The 18,636-nt window shown below is 43.1% G+C and overlaps 1 protein-coding gene across 3 annotated transcripts; it reads left to right on the top strand.

The window, feature by feature from the left end:
- Positions 1 to 3,449: 3,449 nt before the first annotated feature.
- On the top strand, positions 3,450 to 17,488 carry slc5a5 (solute carrier family 5 member 5). Of its 3 annotated transcripts, none has more exons than XM_049726658.2 (16): positions 3,450 to 3,624; positions 4,727 to 5,099; positions 5,439 to 5,504; positions 6,825 to 6,876; positions 11,202 to 11,269; positions 11,416 to 11,570; positions 13,608 to 13,748; positions 13,901 to 14,030; positions 14,287 to 14,375; positions 14,566 to 14,678; positions 15,259 to 15,329; positions 15,498 to 15,584; positions 15,676 to 15,872; positions 16,030 to 16,127; positions 16,400 to 16,485; positions 16,875 to 17,488. In XM_049726658.2, exons 2-16 carry the CDS (start codon positions 4,728 to 4,730, stop codon positions 16,953 to 16,955), a joined length of 1,806 nt encoding a protein of 601 aa, XP_049582615.1. In that variant the 5' UTR covers positions 3,450 to 3,624; position 4,727; the 3' UTR covers positions 16,956 to 17,488. The 3 variants fall into 3 exon arrangements, with proteins under 3 accessions (XP_049582615.1, XP_049582623.1, XP_049582632.1); XM_049726666.2 differs by having other exon boundaries at positions 3,452 to 3,624; positions 4,727 to 5,096; XM_049726675.2 differs by lacking the exon at positions 4,727 to 5,099 and having other exon boundaries at positions 3,459 to 3,624.
- Positions 17,489 to 18,636: the final 1,148 nt, after the last annotated feature.

Raw genomic sequence — 18,636 nt, 5'->3', positions numbered from 1 at the left:
AAAATTTAGTTCCGTGGATGAATGCATTTACTGTCGAACCGGAAAACAGAAGTAACCGACCACTGTGGTTTCTCTGTTCAGCACAGAGGTTCTCAGAAGTTTCCTGTCACAGCAATATTTGTGTTTTCTGAAGTGCAAACATTTCACTGATTGTATATCAAATGTTATTTTTATAGCTACTGTATTTCTCATCAGTTTTGTGCTTGATTACCATCATAGTTTACTTTTTTACTCCAAGAACGTCTCCATTAGATTAGGCTTGGTGAAGTTACAGCTAGCAGTTTTTTTTTTTTCTTTTTTTAGTTTTGGGTGTTGTGAACTGCCTCATCCAGAACGTGCATGCATGTTGTTGAATTATGACTGGAAGGTTGTGGGTTCAAACCCCGGCCGGGTCATACCAAAGACTATAAAAATGGGACCCATTGCCTCCCTGCTTGGCACTCAGCATTAAGGGTTGGAATTGGGGGGTTAGATCACCAAATGATTCCCGAGCGTGGCACCGCTGCTGCTCACTGCTGCCCTCTCCCCCAGGGGATGGATCAAAATCACATGGGGATGGGTTAAATGCAGAGGACAAATTTCACCACACCCAGATGTGTGTGTGATGATGATCATTGGGACTTTATTTGTGGCAGTTGTTGTTACATGATTCATTATCCCACAGGTGTCAAACTCAAGGCCCAGGGGCCAGATACGGCCCGCCACATCATTTTATGTGGCCCGCAAAGACAAATTGGGCATCAAATTCATGTCATTACTAGAATTGTAAATTGTCTTCACTTTTAATAGTATCTTTTTTTTTTAATATTTGACCAGTTTTTACTTGTCTGATTTGATAACGAGTTATTTGTCACTTTGTTTTGTAGCTTTCACTGTATATAATATGAGGTGGTCATACATTTATTTGGGTTGACAGTCATAATGGCCCTCTGAAAGAAGCTATGACTACAATGCGGCCCGCAAAAAAAAATGTGTTTGTGTTGGAATAATTGTTTTTGCAGAAGTGCTGGTCGGCCTGAACCGGAGGCCTCATGTTTGCTTAAACAAAGATCTCTGTCTGGCTCCGAGGAGTTCTTAGACTCCCTTCCTTTCTTATCTGTGAGAGGCCCTCACTAATTATGAACAGAACACATTTGTTCTTTGTTCAGTTCGAGAGAAGTTCTTTCTCTTTTAAACCTTGTAGTTTCTATTCATAAATTGTTGTTGACTGCGACAGTTTTTCTTTGATATAAAGTGTTACAGAAAAGACATACATGTTGAAGTAGTTGCACATAAGTTATCCCATATTTAATCAATGTTTGTATAAGTAGACTTGATGCAAGTTATCTCACATTTACTTAACGTTTGTTGGAGTGTATGCACGAGAGGTATCCGATTATTTACTCATTATTATTATTGTGTGATACTTAGCAAGAAAGTCTAGAACATTGTTTTACAGGGACACGGCACCCAGCACGTTTGGAGATCGCAGCCTAGGACGAGGCTGACAACCAACTAAGGACAGACTCTGCATTGCTGGGGACACGAATCGGCCAAGGCCTAGCACCACACAACATCCTTTAGTTTGCTAATCAGCATTGCTACAGCCACAATCTCCCCTCCCTTTAGCGTAGCAACGCCTTTTGTAACCAGGGCAACCCAAAATAAAAAGAGGAGATAACGGAAGAGGAGCTCAGAATTGGTGGAGGTCTGTAACTGGGCCTTCTATGTAATTCTCCTCGCGAGCAAAATAAATACTGTTTGTCTTCTCCTCTTCTTTCAGTGTGTGAAATAATGTCTGATGGTACTTAGACCTGACAGTTTGGCAACCCTAGAAGAACGGCACGAGTGGCAACGTTCATGCACTCGTACCCACCCTTCAGTGCGGAAGCTGAATCCTGTCTGCGTCACCTTAACCTAAAGTTTCATAAATATTCAGCAAAACTAAATACTGTGCAATATGATTTGGACATGTTCAAAAGATTGAGTAGATCAGTAAAAATACAAAATGGTTACTGGTAGTGTTGCTTATCTGGCCGATTAACAATTGTTAACATATGAGTGTATTTAGTTTTTCTGGTGTATTTAGTTTTTCTGGTCTGTTGGATTCTCATTTATTAGATTAAACATGTGCCTTGGTATCGTGATGACTTTGTTTCCACTTTGTTTGTCTGGAGGATACCTTCCACAACTTCCACAAATATTTTAACAAAACATGGAAAACAGTATAAAAAACTTATACACTGCCACGCTCCGGATGAGAAAAATAAAAACCAAAGTACACAAAGCCAAAACCAAGTGACTTGATATTGTTGCGCTGGCCTTCTGTTACCAAACGGACTCAGAGTTTGTCTAGTGGATAATGTAGGGGTGTCAAACTCATTGTTTTCGCGGGCCGCATTGTAGTCATAGCTTCTTTCCGAGGGCCATTATGACTGTCAACCCAAATAAATGTATGAGCACCTCATATTATATACAGTAAAAGCTACAAAACAAACTGACAAATAACTCGTTTTCAAATCAGACAAGTAAAAACGATAGGTATATACGTATATTCCTACTGTTTGGCACACAAATGTTGGGGAATGCAAAACTCCCACAGAGCTTCTCGTCTTTTCGGCTAAAAATGGAAAACAGAAAGAAAATAAATGTATTTTATTTATTTATTTTTTATTTTCTAAATTCAAAATCCAGAAAGCAGGAGCAATTAAATTCACTTCTAAAACATAAATAGCAGGGATGAAGTCACTTAGTGACAATGAGCCTAAAGACTCGAATAAATAAATACACCAATGTTAATCATGCAATAAAATTCACTTCAACACAATGAACATGGCTGAAGTCACTTGACAAGGAACTAACTGACCTAAGTACAAAATAAATACACCTTAGTTATGTTTATCTAGGGAAAACATTCAGCAAATATTTTATGTACTGTATATATAGAGTTAGTGTCATCTCTCAATATTCTACACTTGTTCACACTCAGGAATAGCATGTGTTAAAAGATTTTGCCTTTGTTGAATAGTTTAATTTACATGGACTTGGAACAACAGGTCAAAAGTTTAAACATCCTCGGGGTTTCTTTATAATGGGTTAACCAAGCTCTCTCTAAGGGCTTGCAGCATTGTGAACCTAGACAAGCACACTTAAGAGCAGCTGTTCAGATGATCATGTCACGTTTGGGTGGAGCATGGAGCAGGACGACCAAGTGCAGCTTGGATCAGGGTTTATTGGTGAACTCAAAAAAGGCAAACTAACAAACTCGGCAACTGACATGACTTAACAAAACCTAACAACGAGACTGACCAAAAAGACGTGAAACAAAAAGACAGGGTGACATTACCAATGACAGGAACAGGAACCAAAAAGACATCATGACATGAACACATAACATAAATCCAAACCACCGAACAACCACAACCAATGATCCGACAGGGAGTGAGGGGCAGACAGGACTTATATACACGACAGGTAACGAGAGGCAGGTGGGAATAATCACACTGATCATGGGCACACAGGAGGGGAGGGGCGAGCACACAGACAGAAACCAAGACAACAGACACATAGTGGAGCAGTTGGGGACGAGACGTGACAGATCACACATTCCAACTGACAGACTCCATAAGCTGTTACCCAAGAACGGTTAGTCTTTAAAATTATCATTCATTTATTTCACATTTTTAACTACATGTGAGTTACGAGGGAGCCTATCAAAGTATACAATTGCTTGCGAAATAATAATAATGCTAATTGTAAGTATTAATGAATAATCTGATGCACTTGAAAGTCGAGTATATTTTTCAATTATATATTTTTTCCTTAACTTCTTTTTTGTTTTTTAAGAATGTAAAAAGAACCTGTCAAACATTCGACCAGTTTTCTAATAATTTAGTTTTCTGTGATAAAATAATGACCAAAAAGTGTTACTGATATCTGACTACCTTCAAGTTTCATCGCAGATAATTGCAGAACTTATTGCAATATTGTTTCAAATGTTTTTTATGTAAATGACTTATCCATCACGAGATACAAAAAAACAATGACATTAAAAAACAATGACATTCAATGACATGAACTGCTAATTTTTGGCCCGCTGCAGCTTGACTACCATGACTTATCTCTGACTCCTCAAGTCAATCAATATTAGTTTGAATAAACAATCAATCCACCCCCAACTATTAGAATGGATTTAAATAGCTTGCACATCTACCTCAGCAAAACAAAATACCGTAATGGCCCGAATATAAGACAGTGTTTTTTGCATTAAAATAAGACTGAAAAAGTGGGGGTCGTCTTACATTCGGGGTCTATTCTTGCGAGATGCTCTTGGAGGTGGACTTTATGTTGATAATTCCATCCATCCACCCATCCATTTTCTATACCGCTTGTCCCTACGGGGGCCGCAGCAGTCCCAGCAGTCATCCGGCAGTATAGCGGGGGACACCCTGAACTGGTTGCCAGCTGATCGCAGGGCACACAGAGACATCCACACTCACACCTAGGGGCAATTTGGAGTGCTCAATCGGCCTGCCATGCATGTTTTTGGGCTGTGGGAGCAAACCGGAGTGCCAGGATTTCTCCGGGCACGGGGAGAACGTGCAAACTCCACACAGGGAGGGCTGGAGGTGGAACCGAACCCGCAGCCTCCTAACTGTGAGGCGGACGTGCTAACCAGTGCGCATCGTGCCACCGGTATGTCCAAATATAATTTCAAATTCTAAAGTGAGAGTTTTTTGTCCCGTAGAATGATGGAAGAAGAATCAGCCAGCGAGCCGACCACACAGACCTTTGCTGTGGCTGACTATGTAGTCTTTGCTTTGATGCTCCTGGTCTCCATGGCCATAGGACTCTATCAGGCTTTGAAGAAGCAGCCACACAATGATAGCACCGATGACTTCTTCACTGGTGGTCGCAGTATGTCAACGGTGCCCGTTGGACTCTCCCTCTGTGCCTCCTTTATGTCAGCGGTTCAGGTTTTGGGAGTTCCTTCAGAAACTTATCGCTATGGATCCAAATTCCTCTACATGTGCCTTGGACAAAGCATCAACTCTGTGATGACTGCTTACTTGTTCCTGCCGGTTTTCTTTCGGCTTGGAATCACGAGCACCAATCAGGTTGTATGTAATTGACTTTCTTCTGTATGAATGAAAATTCTGTATAAATTGCATTGCACGCAGAATCAGCACAAAAAATAATCTACAACAGTTGACTTAAATCTATTTTAAATGTATTTAAATTTTTAATTTAAACATTTTATAAATAAAATGTTGACCAGTGTAACTGCTTGGTGCTACAAAGTACCTCAAGGGAGACTATTTCTTATGTGACTATGTGTCCAGTATTCGTCTAACAAAGTGAACGAACGTTGATAATGAATCTGATGATTAAACCAAATGCATATAAAAGGTGAAGAATGATCAGGAATGTTATAAGTGTGGCCTGTCTGCCCATCACAGTATCTGAAGATGAGGTTCGGCAGACCAATGCAGGTGCTGGGAAGTGTCCAGTTTCTTGTGGCGACAGTAAGACAAGCACACACACTTTTTCGTTTTATTTGCTTAGTTAAATCAGGACCTATGGGACATTTTGTATTTCTATTTGTGTATGTGTATCTAAATGTATAGGTGGTAGGTGGCATGTATATGGGCATGTATGTATATGTATGAACACTAGGTGTTGTAAATATATGCATTTTTGTATTTAAATGTATGCATGTGTACTGCATATGTCTACATGTAAGACTTAAAGGCAAACAGGTTAGTGCATTTACAAGCTATTTAGCTTCAGTCTTAACCCTTTCGGTCAGCTTTCTGAACTTTGAGCCTTAGGGCTCTTTTCATTTTGTTTTGTTTCTGTTATTTATTTATTTATTTTTTTATTCACCTTCTGTGGATGCTTTTGTACTGAATATGATGTATATATTTTGCTGATCGAAATGAACTAAACTAAAACTAAAAAAAAGTTAAAAAGTTGTGCTTCCCGCTATCAGACAAGTTAAGTTTGCACATCATCTTATCCACCAATATTGACATCAGCATAATCCCAACAGAAATCATGTGTAATTAGTTCAACATGAAAATGACTACAAATTGTGTAGAGTTACCATCATTGTGGTTGAATAAACAATATTATATTGGTTGTAGAATCGGTTTTAAAAAGGAAGACTGTACATTAATCTCCAGTGGGGGAAAAAAAAATACTATTACCATATTTTCCGGACTATAAGTCGCTCCGGGGTACAAGTCGCACCAGCCATAAAATGCATAATAAAGAAGAAGAAAAACATATCTAAGTTGCATTGGCGTACCAGTCGCATTTTTGGGAGAAATTTACTTGGCAAAATACAACACCAAGAACAGACATGAATAGGCAACGACAGGCTATGCTAACGTTACATAAACACAAACGAGGAACTGAGAACGTTCCTGACGTAACATATTGACAGTTATTCAAATAACTATAACATAAATAACAAGTTTATCAAACCACCCGTGTCATTCCAAATCATTAAATCGATCAAAATCTTCATCCTCTGTTGTAAACGAACGCCACTGCTGACTCGAGAAGTGCATGCGGCGCTGACGTCGGACTCATCGTCGGTTGCGGTTCCAATTATTCCACAGGCCTATATAACTAAACTACATATCAAATAACTATAACATGAATAACAAGTTTATCAAACCACCCGTGTCACTCCAAATCATTAAATCCATGCAAACCTTTGAACTCTGTGTCACCTATGAACAACTCCGCTGACATTTAGATGAACAAACAATCAAATCTACTGACAATTTGATGTGGTCAATCGGCTAACTGTTTCTCTGTTTATTTGCTTTCCTCAGGTGCTGTACACAGGGGTAGTCATTTTTGCACCAGCATTGATCCTCAACCAAGGTGGGTAAGAGGGCTTGCTCAGATGACATTTTTGTTGAATTTTATTTTGGGCAATCAAGAGATTTGATATTGTTAATACCAAAGAAAACAACAGTGTAGCAACTTATAAATTGTCATATCCATCCATCCATCCATCCATCCATCCATCCATCCATCCATCCATCCATCCATCCATCCATCCATCCATCCATCCATCCATCCATCCATCCATCCATCCATCCATCCATCCATCCATCTTCTTCCGCTTATCCGGGGTCGGGTCGCGGGGGCAGCAGCTTTAGGAGGGACTCCCAGACTTCCCTCTCCTCAGCCACTTCATCCAGCTCATCCCTGGGGATCCCAAGGCGTTCCCAGGCCAGCTGAGAGACATAGTCTCTCCAGCGCATCCTGGTTCGTCCCCGGGATCTCCTACCGGTAGGAAACTACCCGGAACACCTCTCCAGGGAGGCGTCCAGGAGGAATCCTGATGAGGTGCTCGAGCCACCTCATCTGGCTCCTCTCAACGTGGAGGAGCAGCGGCTCTACTCCGAGTCTCTCCCGGATGACCGAGCTTCTCACCCTATCTCTAAGGGAGAGCCCGGACATCCTGCGGAGAAAACTCATTTTGGCCGCTTGTGTCCGCTCGTTCTTTCGGTCACGACCCATAGCTCGTGACCATAGGTCAGGGTAGGAGCATAGATCGACCGGTAAATCGAGAGCTTTGCCTTTTGGCTCAGCTCTCTCTTCACCACGACGGACCGGTACAGAGTCCACATTACTGCCGACACTGCACCGATACGCCTATCGATCTCGCGCGCCATCCTGCTCTCACTCGTGAACAAGACCCCAAGATACTTGAACTCCACTTGGGGCAGGATCTCATCCCCAATCCGGACAGGGCATTCTACCCTTTTCCGACCGAGGACCATGGACTCGGATTTGGAGGTGCTGACCCTCATCCCGACCGCTTCACACTCGGCTGCGAACCGCTCCAGTGAGAGCTGGAGATCACGGCCTGAAGAAGCCAACAGCACCTCGTCATCTGCAAAAAGCAGAGACGCTGTCATGATCGGATGGAAATGGAGCAGGACGACCAAGTGCAGCTTGGACCAGGGTTTATTGAGGGAAAAGGGAAGTGGAACGAGGCATCGAGGGAAACAGACGAGAACTGGCAAACTAATAACATGACAGACTGACCGACAGGGATGGCAAACAGAAACAGACTCGAAACACACAGGAACCACAAGGAAAGCAAACGTGACGACATCGACGATCCGACAGGGAGTGAGGGGCAGACAGGACTTATATACACGACAGGTAACGAGAGGCAGGTGGGAATAATCACACTGATCATGGGCACACAGGAGGGGAGGGGCGAGCACACAGACACACGAACAGAAAGATGAAACGATCGGGGACGAGTCCTGACAGAACCCCCCCCCCCACAAGGGACGGCTCCTGACGTCCCAAAAAACAAACAACTAGGGGAACCGAACCGCACTAGGGCGGCAACTAGGGGACCCGAACCGCATTCGGGCGGCGACTTGGGGAACCGAACCGTGCTCGGGCGGCGACATAGGGGACAGAACCGCGCTCGGGCGGCGACTTGGGGAACCGAACCGCGCTCGGGCGGCGACTTGGGGAACCGAACCGCGCTCGGGCGGCGACTTGGGGAAACAGAACCGCGCTCGGGCGGCGACTTAGGGGACAGAACCGCACTCGGGCGGCGACTTGGGGAACCGAACCGCACTCGGGCGGCGACTTGGGGAACCGAATCGCACACGGGCGGCGACTTGGGGAACCAGAACTGCACTCTGGCGGCGACTTGGGGGACAGAACCGCACTCGGGCGGCGACTTGGGGAACTGAACCGCACACGGGCGGCGACTTGGGGAACCGAACCGCACACGGGCGGCGACTTGGGGAACCGAACCGCACTCGGACGGCGACTTGGGGAAACAGAACCGCACTCTGCGGCAAACGGAGAATCTGAACCACGTGCAGCGGCAACAGTCACAGCCACACGCACGGCGGCATACAGGAAGCCAGAGCTGCACGTAGCAGCAGGAGTTAGTGTTTCAGCATTGGGGGGAGGGTCTGTGATGATCGCGGGTCCGGCATTGTTGGCACGAGGCCCGGCAATGCCGCGGGTCCAGTGACGCTGGGGTGGAGCCCGTTGGCGGCCGCGAGTCTGATGGCGCAGGGAGGCACTCCGATGGCGGCCGTGAGTCCGGCGTCGCTGGAGCAAGATCCGATGCCGGCTGCGAAGCCCATGGCGCTGGAACATGCTCGGACGACGGACGTGGATCGGGCGTCGCAGCGGGAGCTGATGGAGGAAGGTCCAAGCGCTGGTCGCTGTAGTGGTCGGATCGTTCTGTCACGGATCGGATGGAACATGGAGCAGGACGACCAAGTGCAGCTTGGACCAGGGTTTATTGAGGGAAAAGGGAAGTGGAACGAGGCATCGAGGGAATAATCACACTGATCATGGGCACACAGGAGGGGAGGGGCGAGCACACAGACACACGAACAGAACTATGAAACGATCGGGGACGAGTCCTGACAGACGCAATGCTGAGGTCCCCAAACCGGACCCCCTCAACACCTCGGCTGCCCCTAGAAATTCTGTCCATAAAAATTATGAACGGAATCGGTGACAAAGGGCAGCTTTGGCGGAGTCCAACCCTCACTGGGAACGAATCCGACTTACTGCCGGAAATGCGGACCAAACTCTGCCATCGGTGAACAGGGACCGAACCGCTCTTATCAGTTGGCTCGGCACCCCATACTCGTGAAGCACCCTCCACAGAACCTCCCAAGGGAAACGGTCGAACGCCTTCTCCAAGTCCACAAAACACATGTGGACTGGTTGGGCAAACTCCCATGCACCCTCAAGGATCCTGCCGAGGGTGTAGAGCTGGTCCATTGTTCCACAGCCAGGACGAAAGACACACTGCTCCTCCTGAATCCGAGGTTCGACCTCCCGACGGACCCTCCTCTCCAGCACCCCTGAATAGATCTTACCAGGGAGGCTGAGGAGTGTGATTCCCCTGTAATTGGACACACCCTACGGTCCCCCTTCTTAAAGAGGGGAACCACCACCCCAGTCTGCCAATCCAGAGGCACCGTCCCCGATGTCCACGCAATGCTGTAGAGGCGTATCAGCCATGACAGCCCCACAACATTCAGAGCCTTTAAGAACTCCGGGCGGATCGCATCCACCCCCGGGGCCTTGCCACCAAGGAGTTTTTTAACTATCTCAGTGACTTCGACCCCAGAGATTGGAGAGTCCGCCTCAGAGTCTCCAGGCCCTGCTGCCACAATGGAAGGCGTGTCGATGGAATTGAGGAGGTCTTCGAAGTATTCTCCCCACTGACTCACAACGTCCCGAGTCGAGGTCAGCAGCACGCCACCTCCACTGTAAACAGTGTTGACTGTGCACTGCTTCCCCCTCCTGGGACGCCGGATGGTGAACCAGAATTTCCTCGAAGCCGTCCGGAAGTCATTTTCCATGGCCTCGCCAAACTCCTCCCATGCCCGGGTTTTTGCCTCAGCAACCGCCGAAGCCGCGTTCTGCTTGGCCATCCGGTACCTGTCAGCTGCCTCCGGAGTCCCGCAGGCCAAAACGGCCTGATAGGACTCCTTCTTCAGCTTGACGGCATCCCTTACCGCCGGTGTCCACCAGCGGGTTCGGGGATTGCCACCACGACAGGCACCAACGACCTTACGGCCACAGCTCCGGTCGGCTGCCTCAACAATGGAGGCGCGGAACATGGTCCATTCGGACTCAATGTCCCCCGCCTCCCCCGGGACGTGGGAAAAGCTCTGCCGGAGGTGGGAGTCGAAGCTTTTCCTGACAGGGGAATCTGACAGACGTTCCCAGCAGACCCTCACAGAGCGTTTGGGTCTGCCAGGTCCGACTGGCATCTTCCCCCACCATCGGAGCCAACCCACCACCAGGTGGTGATCAGTTGACAGCTCCGCCCCTCTCTTCACCCGAGTGTCCAAAACATGCGGCCGCATATCCGATGACATGACTACAAAATCGATCATCAACCTCGGGTGTCCTGGTGCCAAGTGCACACATGGACACCCTTATGCTTGAACATGGTGCTCATTATAGAAAATCCGTGTCGAGCACAGAAGTCCAACAAAAGAACACCGCTCGGGTTCAGATCGGGGGGGGCGTTCCTCCCAGGTCCTTCCAGGTCTCACTGTCATTGTCATGTCATTGTTTAAATGTATTAACAATGGTTTCATTTGTCTGATTGACCTTAACAATTTGATGTACCTCATTAACAATTAGTGGCTTCCACCCAAGGTTCCTCTCTTTATTTTCCTTCACAGCAACTGGGCTCAATATGTGGATGTCCCTGTTTTCTACCGGAATTATCTGCACCGTGTACACAACCTTGGTAAAGTCAATAATCATTTCCATCAATCTAATCATTCCCATCCATGCTCACTAACCGTTGACAAATACTGCACTAGACACTCGTTACACATGTCTCAAGCTATCCCTGTGTGGCTAAGTATCCCTTGTATTATTGGTCTGTTATAGGGGGGCATAAAAGCTGTGATCTGGACAGATGTGTTCCAGATTGTTGTCATGTTTTCTGGCTTTGTGGCAATTTATATCCGTGGCATCGTTCTGGTGGGTGGTCCTGCAGCAGTGCTGGAAATTGCAAACAATGGATTGCGGATTAATTTTAATGCGTAAGTGAGTACAACTTCCTTAGTCAAAGAGTAATCTTTGTATGACGTTAGAGCCAGCTGATCTTTCACTAGGACCCGCATAGCATACAGTGGGGGAAATAAGTATTTGACCCCTTGCTGATTTTGCAGGTTTGCCCACTTGCAAAAAATGCAACGATCTATAATTTTAATCATATGTACATTCTAACTGTGATAGACGGAATCCCAAAGAAAATTCCAGAAAATCACATCATATGAATTTATAAAAATTGATAACCGTCTGATGAGGAAAAACAAGTATTTGAACCCCTGGACAAACAGCATCTTAATATTTTGTAGAAAAGCCATTATTGGCCAGCACAGATGTCAAACGGTTTTTATAGTTGGTGACAACCTTTGTGCACATTTCGGCAGGGATGTTGGCCCACTCCTCCCTGCAGAAAGCCTCCAAATCATTCAGGTTCCGAGGTTTTCGCCTGGCAACTCGAATTTTAAGCTCCCTCCAAAGATTTTCAATTGGATTCAGGTCTGGAGACTGGATTGTTGATCTGCACAAGGCTGGGATGGGCTACAAGAGAATCAGAAAGCAACTTGGAGAGAAAAGATCAACTGTCGGTGCAGTTATCAGGAAATGGAAGAAGCACCACACCACCGCCAACCTCCCTCGGTCTGGGCCTCCACACAAGATCTCACCTCGGGGGGTCTCCCTGATCATGCGAATGGTGAGGAATCATCCCAAAACCACAAGGGGGGAACTGATGAATCAACGGAAGGCAGCTGGGACCACAGTTGCAAAGGAAACGGTTGGTAACACACTACGCCGTCATGGATTGAAATCCTGCCGCGCACGCAAGGTCCCCCTGCTCAAGAAGAAACATGTACAGGGCCGCATGAAGTTCGCCATTCAGCACCTGGACGACTCAGAAGAGGCCTGGAATAAGGTGATGTGGTCAGATGAGACCAAAATAGAACTTTTTGGCCTCAACTCAACTCGTCGTGTTTGGAGGGCAAAGAACACCGAGTACAACCCAAAGAACACCGTCAAGCATGGTGGTGGCAACATCATGCTTTGGGGGTGCTTTTCAGCCAAGGGGACGGGACAACTCCATCGTATTGAGGCGAGGATGGACGGGGCCATGTATCGTAGAATTCTGGACCAACATCTCCTTCCCTCAGTGAGAGAGCTGAAGATGGGTCGAGGATGGGTGTTTCAGCACGACAACGATCCTAAGCACACCACCAAAGCAACAAAAGAGTGGCTAAAGAAGAAGCACATCAAGGTTCTGGAGTGGCCTAGCCAGTCTCCAGACCTGAATCCAATTGAAAATCTTTGGAGGGAGCTTAAAATTCGAGTTGCCAGGTGACAACCTCGGAACCTGGATGATTTGGAGGCTGTCTGCAGGGAGGAGTGGGCCAACATCCCTGCCGAAATGTGCACAAAGCTTGTCACCAACTATAAAAACCGTTTGACATCTGTGCTGGCCAATAATGGCTTTTCTACAAAATATTAACATGCTGTTTGTCCAGGGGTTCAAATACTTGTTTTTCCTCATCAGACGGTTATCAATTTTTATAAATTCATATGATGTGAATTTCTGGAATTTTTGGGGGGATTCTGTCTCTCACTGTTAGAATGTGCATGTGATTAAAATAGTAGATTGTTGCATTCTTTGTAAGTGGGCAAACCTGCAAAATCAGCAAGGGGTCAAATACTTATTTCCCCCACTGTATGTGTAGAGCACTGTGTAGCATAGCATTACCTGCATTTATCTGGTTAAGTGTTGAATTTTGGGAAATAAAACAAACACTAGTTTTTACTTTAGAAATGAATGACCAAACAAGTAACTGAATTAATTTGGAAACTGTTGGAATCAATGCCTCCTTTGTCAAGGTGTTTTTAATCACTTAACAATACCAAATAAACAAAAGTAATTAGTTAATAAACAGTAATCAATGGAAAATGCTTCTCTAATACACTGTATGTGCAACACAATTTTTCCAGAAATTGCTAATTCTAGTTGTATTTAAAGTGGCTATCCTCGGATCACGTTTGTACAGTTTTGACATCGACCCACGACCACGTTACACCTTTTGGAGTTTGACTGTCGGGGCTTCGCTTTTGTGGCTATCCATGTATGGAGTAAACCAAGCTCAAGTCCAACGTTACGTTTCCTGCAGAACCGAAAGAGAGGCCAAGTGGTGAGTCATTTTAGCAATGCTTATGCTAATTTCCACCAGTGCTGAAATATACCATAAACTAAACATAACGGGAATCCCATCCTTTAATTAATCCTGGCTTCACAGAATTTTTTTGCAGCTAGTTTTAAATTTGGAATTATGACTTCTTGCAGGGCAATATTTGTCAATCAATTAGGTTTGTACCTAATTGTGGGGAGTGCAGTTATCTGCGGAATCGTCATGTTTGCATATTATATCAAATGTGATCCACTGATTTCTGGCAGAGTGTCTTCTCCTGATCTAGTAAGTTGAACGCTGCTTGATGTTGTCTTCTTGGTATTACCATAGTTTTCACTTTTTGGCTTTTATCAGTGATAAACCAGTTTGATGGAAAAGCAAACATATGTAATTCAGTGGTTCTTTTGTATAAGTGCTTCAGTTTCTATGAAGTTAAACAATACAGTGTTGAAAACTGATAGATATTGCTAGCCATTGTGAAAATACATTCAAAATTAGTTGGCATTAATGCTTTGTATCTCTCCTCATTTTCATGTTGCAGTATATGCCATACTTTGTGCTGGATATATTCCAGAACCATACTGGCTTTCCGGGTCTTTTCCTGGCCTGTGCATACAGTGGCACTCTGAGGTATTTCAATCTTGAAAAAAAAAAATCGAGTGTTTAATAGGACTGCCCGTCACTATATGAAACAGGCGTTGTTAGAGGAGCAAAGATATACAGTAGGTTGGGAATCACTTGTCACTTGTGGTACTGCAATGATAACAAAAAAATTTAAATGTTGAAAGAATTTCCTTTATCTATATTGTATCTTATGTAGCACAGTTTCCACAAGTATCAATGCAATGGCTGCAGTCACAATGGAGGACCTCTTTCAACATTATGTGCGCCACTCGAGCCAGAAGAAACAACTCCTCATTTCCAAAGGGCTGTGTAAGGTTGAATACTACCGTATTTTCCGGACTATAAGGCGCACCTTAAAACCTCAAATTTTCTCAAAAGTCGACGGTGCACCTTATAGTCACATCTAATAAAAAAATCATTCAACTTTCATAAAATTGTTAATTTGTTATTATTTTAATCTTTAACTTTTAAAGTTTACTGATCTATCTGACTGTTTTGTTTTGTACTTATTACAGAAAGCTTTACATGTTTATTTTGTGTGTTGTGTGATATTATCATTATTGATATATTGTTATTGTTTTCACGATTTCAAGTTATTATATTGTGATTGCATTAATCGTGCGCCTTAAAGTCCGGTGCGCCTTATATATGGACAAAGTTTTAAAATGGGCCATTCATTGAAGGTGCGCCTTGTAGTCCGGTGCGCCTTATAGTCCGGAAAATACGGAACTCATCCATTCATTCCTTTACCATTTCGTTAGTCCTATTTGTTTAAACTGGATTAAGCTGAGTATTCTGTATAGTGTGAGCACAACAGGCTGGTGGTACGAGATGTCACATACAGTGAGGACAAAATAATGCTGATTCTTTCTTTTTATTTTTTTTCAAGCATTTTTCTATGGAGTTGCTTGTATAATCGTAGCTGTTCTAGCCGCATTCATGGACTGGGGAGTTCTTCAGGTAAATAATCAAATTACCAATATTGTGTATGGCATCACCTTCGAAAGTTGAATCTGTTCTGTGATGCTGGTTGACTTCCAGATTGTTGTACTTCCTTGTTATTTTTCTCATTTGTTCCAGACTCTTTATTTGTCTTTATTTTAAATGTTAATTGTGCTCTCTCTTCAGGGGTCCTTTACAATCATGGGTGTGGTCAGTGGTCCATTACTAGGTGTATTCATCTTGGGGATGTTTTTTCCTGCCTCAAATAGAGTGGTGAGGTTTTGTTTTTAGGCAATATGATGGAGCTTTAGAAAACACTTCAATAATTGTTCCAATTTTTGAATTGCACATTTTGATGTTTCAGGGATCATACCTAGGAATAGCAACTGGCTACTGTGTCTCGTTGTGGCTGGCCGTTGGTTCCACTCTTTACCCACCCAGTCCTAGGACCATGGGCGTGCTGCCTAATTATGCAGACGAGTGTGAACCTGCAAACATCACCCTGAATGGCACTCAGCATCAACATGCGATGTCAACCCTACCTCAAAACGACAACCCACAGTCAGTTATACCTAACAAGCAATTGTCATTGTTTTTCCATTCTGAAATTAATTAAATACACACAAGCAAAAAATATGTGTGTGGATCTGATGATTTTAGTAAGGTCCAAGACATCCAGACAGTAAAGATATTTATGGATATCTTTTCCAACATCTAGGGGCCTGCATAACTTGTACTCCATCTCCTATCTTTATTTTGGTGCCCTGTCAACAAGCTCAGTTGTTCTAGTTGGGCTCCTCGTGAGCTATGCGACAGGTAAGCATACACTATAAAGACACTTAGGGCGCAATAATCACATTGCTATTTAGCAATGTGATTATTTTGAATATTTGCTTGGTAACACATATCTTCTCGTGTCTTATGTGTCTTTTGGCAAAAATAAGTGTAAATTTGAGGGATGCATTTATGGAGGTTGAATCAGTTTTATAGTGTTTCTTTCATTTTAATGTTATTTATTGATATATATATATATTTTTTTTTTCACATCACATTATTTTAAAAGTGAGCATATTTCTCCCAATATGCAGGACCAACAAAGAGAGTTGATATTAAAGAGGAATTATTATGGTGGGACTTGGGTAAGAAACAAGCAGTCATCCAATCACAGCATAGGGTAAGTGATGATGTCATATTCCCTTGAGTTCTCAAGAATAATAAATAGCAATGGATGGATGAATGGACTTGTTAATATAAAAATAAACAACAAAAAACTTCTAATATTTTGTATGTATATTTATATATATTTTGTACATGTATTTTATATAAAAATGTTTATATTTGGAATTACGTTGTCAGGACATAGTTTATAGTGTAAAACTAATTCATTCACATATACCTATGAATAGCAAAATTAGAGAAAATGATCATTTTGCTACTTTTTACTTATGCTTGAGTTATATTACTCTAAACCAACAATACAGAATACAGTTTTGGCTGCTCTACCCACAAGTGACAGTGACCCTTGAAAACATCAGTTACAACTCCTTTTTTTTCCTTTCTCAGGGTACAGAAAGAGAGTGTGTGCCTATGATGGAGCTGCAACAAAGTGACGAAAACCCACATACAAGAAATGGAAAACCTTAACATTACTAAGTCCATTGTGCTGGAGCTGCAAGAAAATGATAAAACAAACACATAAAAGAAATAGAAAACCAAGACTACTAAGTACATTGTGCAAGTGTAAACAGAAGTTTTTATCCCAAGAATATACTGTATATATGCATTGTTTCAGAACTAATCGCGTGCTTTCTATTTTGCCTGATGGGATTCCATAATATAAATTAACAACCAAATTCTTCTTTCAGTCAACTTCTGTAATAAGTCACAGCGCAGACTTGACAAACGATGTTCGTTTGTCTCTCTCTGTGCCAGCCTTATGTCGGCTGTCAAGGTTTTGGAGTTCCAATACAAATGTCCATATTAGAACTGTCAAGTGCTTCAAGGAAGACTATTACTAGTGTAAATGAGTCCAGTATTTTTCTTGACAAAATGTTGAAAGAATGTTGGTTGTGATCAAACCAAATGAATATAAGTGGTGATGAATGATTAGGAATGTTATAAGTGTGGCCAGGCTATCTAATGTCACTATAAAAAATTAAATTTGGTGGAGAGATGAGGCTGCTCGGTAGTGTCGAGTTTCTTGTGGCCACAGTAAGACAAGCAGACACTTGTCTTATCCCTTGCTGTCATTTAGTGACTTCAAAAGTTTAGACTAAATTGTATGGGTGACCCTTAACTTTTGACCGGTAGTGTAAGTATTGAACACATTTATGAAAAGTAGGTTGAAACCAAAGATTGAAAATATTGGTTTGGATGTAGTCTGTATTTGTACTTTGAATACATAAGTATACACTGAAATTCAAATCACCTTCTGTTTATACAAGCAGATTGAAACCAAAGGTTGAAAATAATGGTTTAGGTGTAGTCCACTGATATGGCCCGCCACATCATTTTATGTGGCCCGTGGACAAATTTGGCATCAAATTCATGTGTCATTACTAAAATTGCAAATTGTCTTAACTTTTAAAAATCATCTTTTTCAAATAGTTGAACAGTCTTTACTAGTCTAATTTGAAACGAGTTATTTGTCCGTTTGTTTTGTAGCTTATACTGTTTAGAATATGAGGGGTTCATACATTTATTCGGGTAGACATAATGGCCCTCCGAAGGAAACTATGACTACAATGCGGCCTGTGACAAATAGTCTATATTTGTATTTTAAATACATGAATATAAATTAAAATTGCCTTCTACTGAATACTGAACACTTTCATTGCTCAAAATCACTAATCACAATCGGATAGAATTGAATGTCGCATTAGCACCAAGGATAAATTTGTAGATTGGGGTATTTTCATGATTTGTACTCCTCTTTACGTCTGTTTGGGAACTCGGCAAACCTTTCTGTGCCACAGTTGGAGCTCTTTTCTACCCTTAATATTCAGCAACAAACTGTCCACTGTGATATTTCAATGCTTTATTTTGCAAATAGTTTCAAAGGTTTCAGATATAACTTCAGTTGTGATGAGTTCTTTGAGCCATGTGCTGCCCAATGGCAGAAAACCTACACAGCATTCAATATTAAATAAATGGGCGAATTGTGTAGTAAATGAATTTACAATAAGCATAACTTTAAACTTTTAGTTCGTATTTGACCATTAGAGTACAAAATCAACATTGCATTTTTTGCAGCAGTTGCCGGTGTAGCTTGGATGTGATGTTGTGTGTCTTCAATTGTTCTTGGTGGAGCTCGAAGCAACTTCCG

Source organism: Syngnathus scovelli, chromosome 10 (assembly GCF_024217435.2).
Source record: "Syngnathus scovelli strain Florida chromosome 10, RoL_Ssco_1.2, whole genome shotgun sequence".
Taxonomy (NCBI): Eukaryota; Metazoa; Chordata; class Actinopteri; order Syngnathiformes; family Syngnathidae; genus Syngnathus; species Syngnathus scovelli.
The sequence above is the reverse complement of the archived record's forward strand: the minus strand, read 5'-3'. Positions and strand labels throughout refer to the sequence as shown.

What these genes read in the sequence shown, in the direction of transcription:
- slc5a5 (XM_049726658.2), top strand. Translation starts at nt 4,728, where the DNA reads ATGATGGAAGAAGAATCAGCCAGCGAGCCGACCACACAGACCTTTGCT. An exon ending in GCACCGTGTACACAACCTTG is followed by an intron (nt 11,270 to 11,415) that starts GTAAAGTCAATA and finishes GGTCTGTTATAG; the next exon opens with GGGGGCATAAAAGCTGTGAT. An exon ending in CCTCAAAACGACAACCCACA is followed by an intron (nt 15,873 to 16,029) that starts GTCAGTTATACC and finishes TCCAACATCTAG; the next exon opens with GGGCCTGCATAACTTGTACT.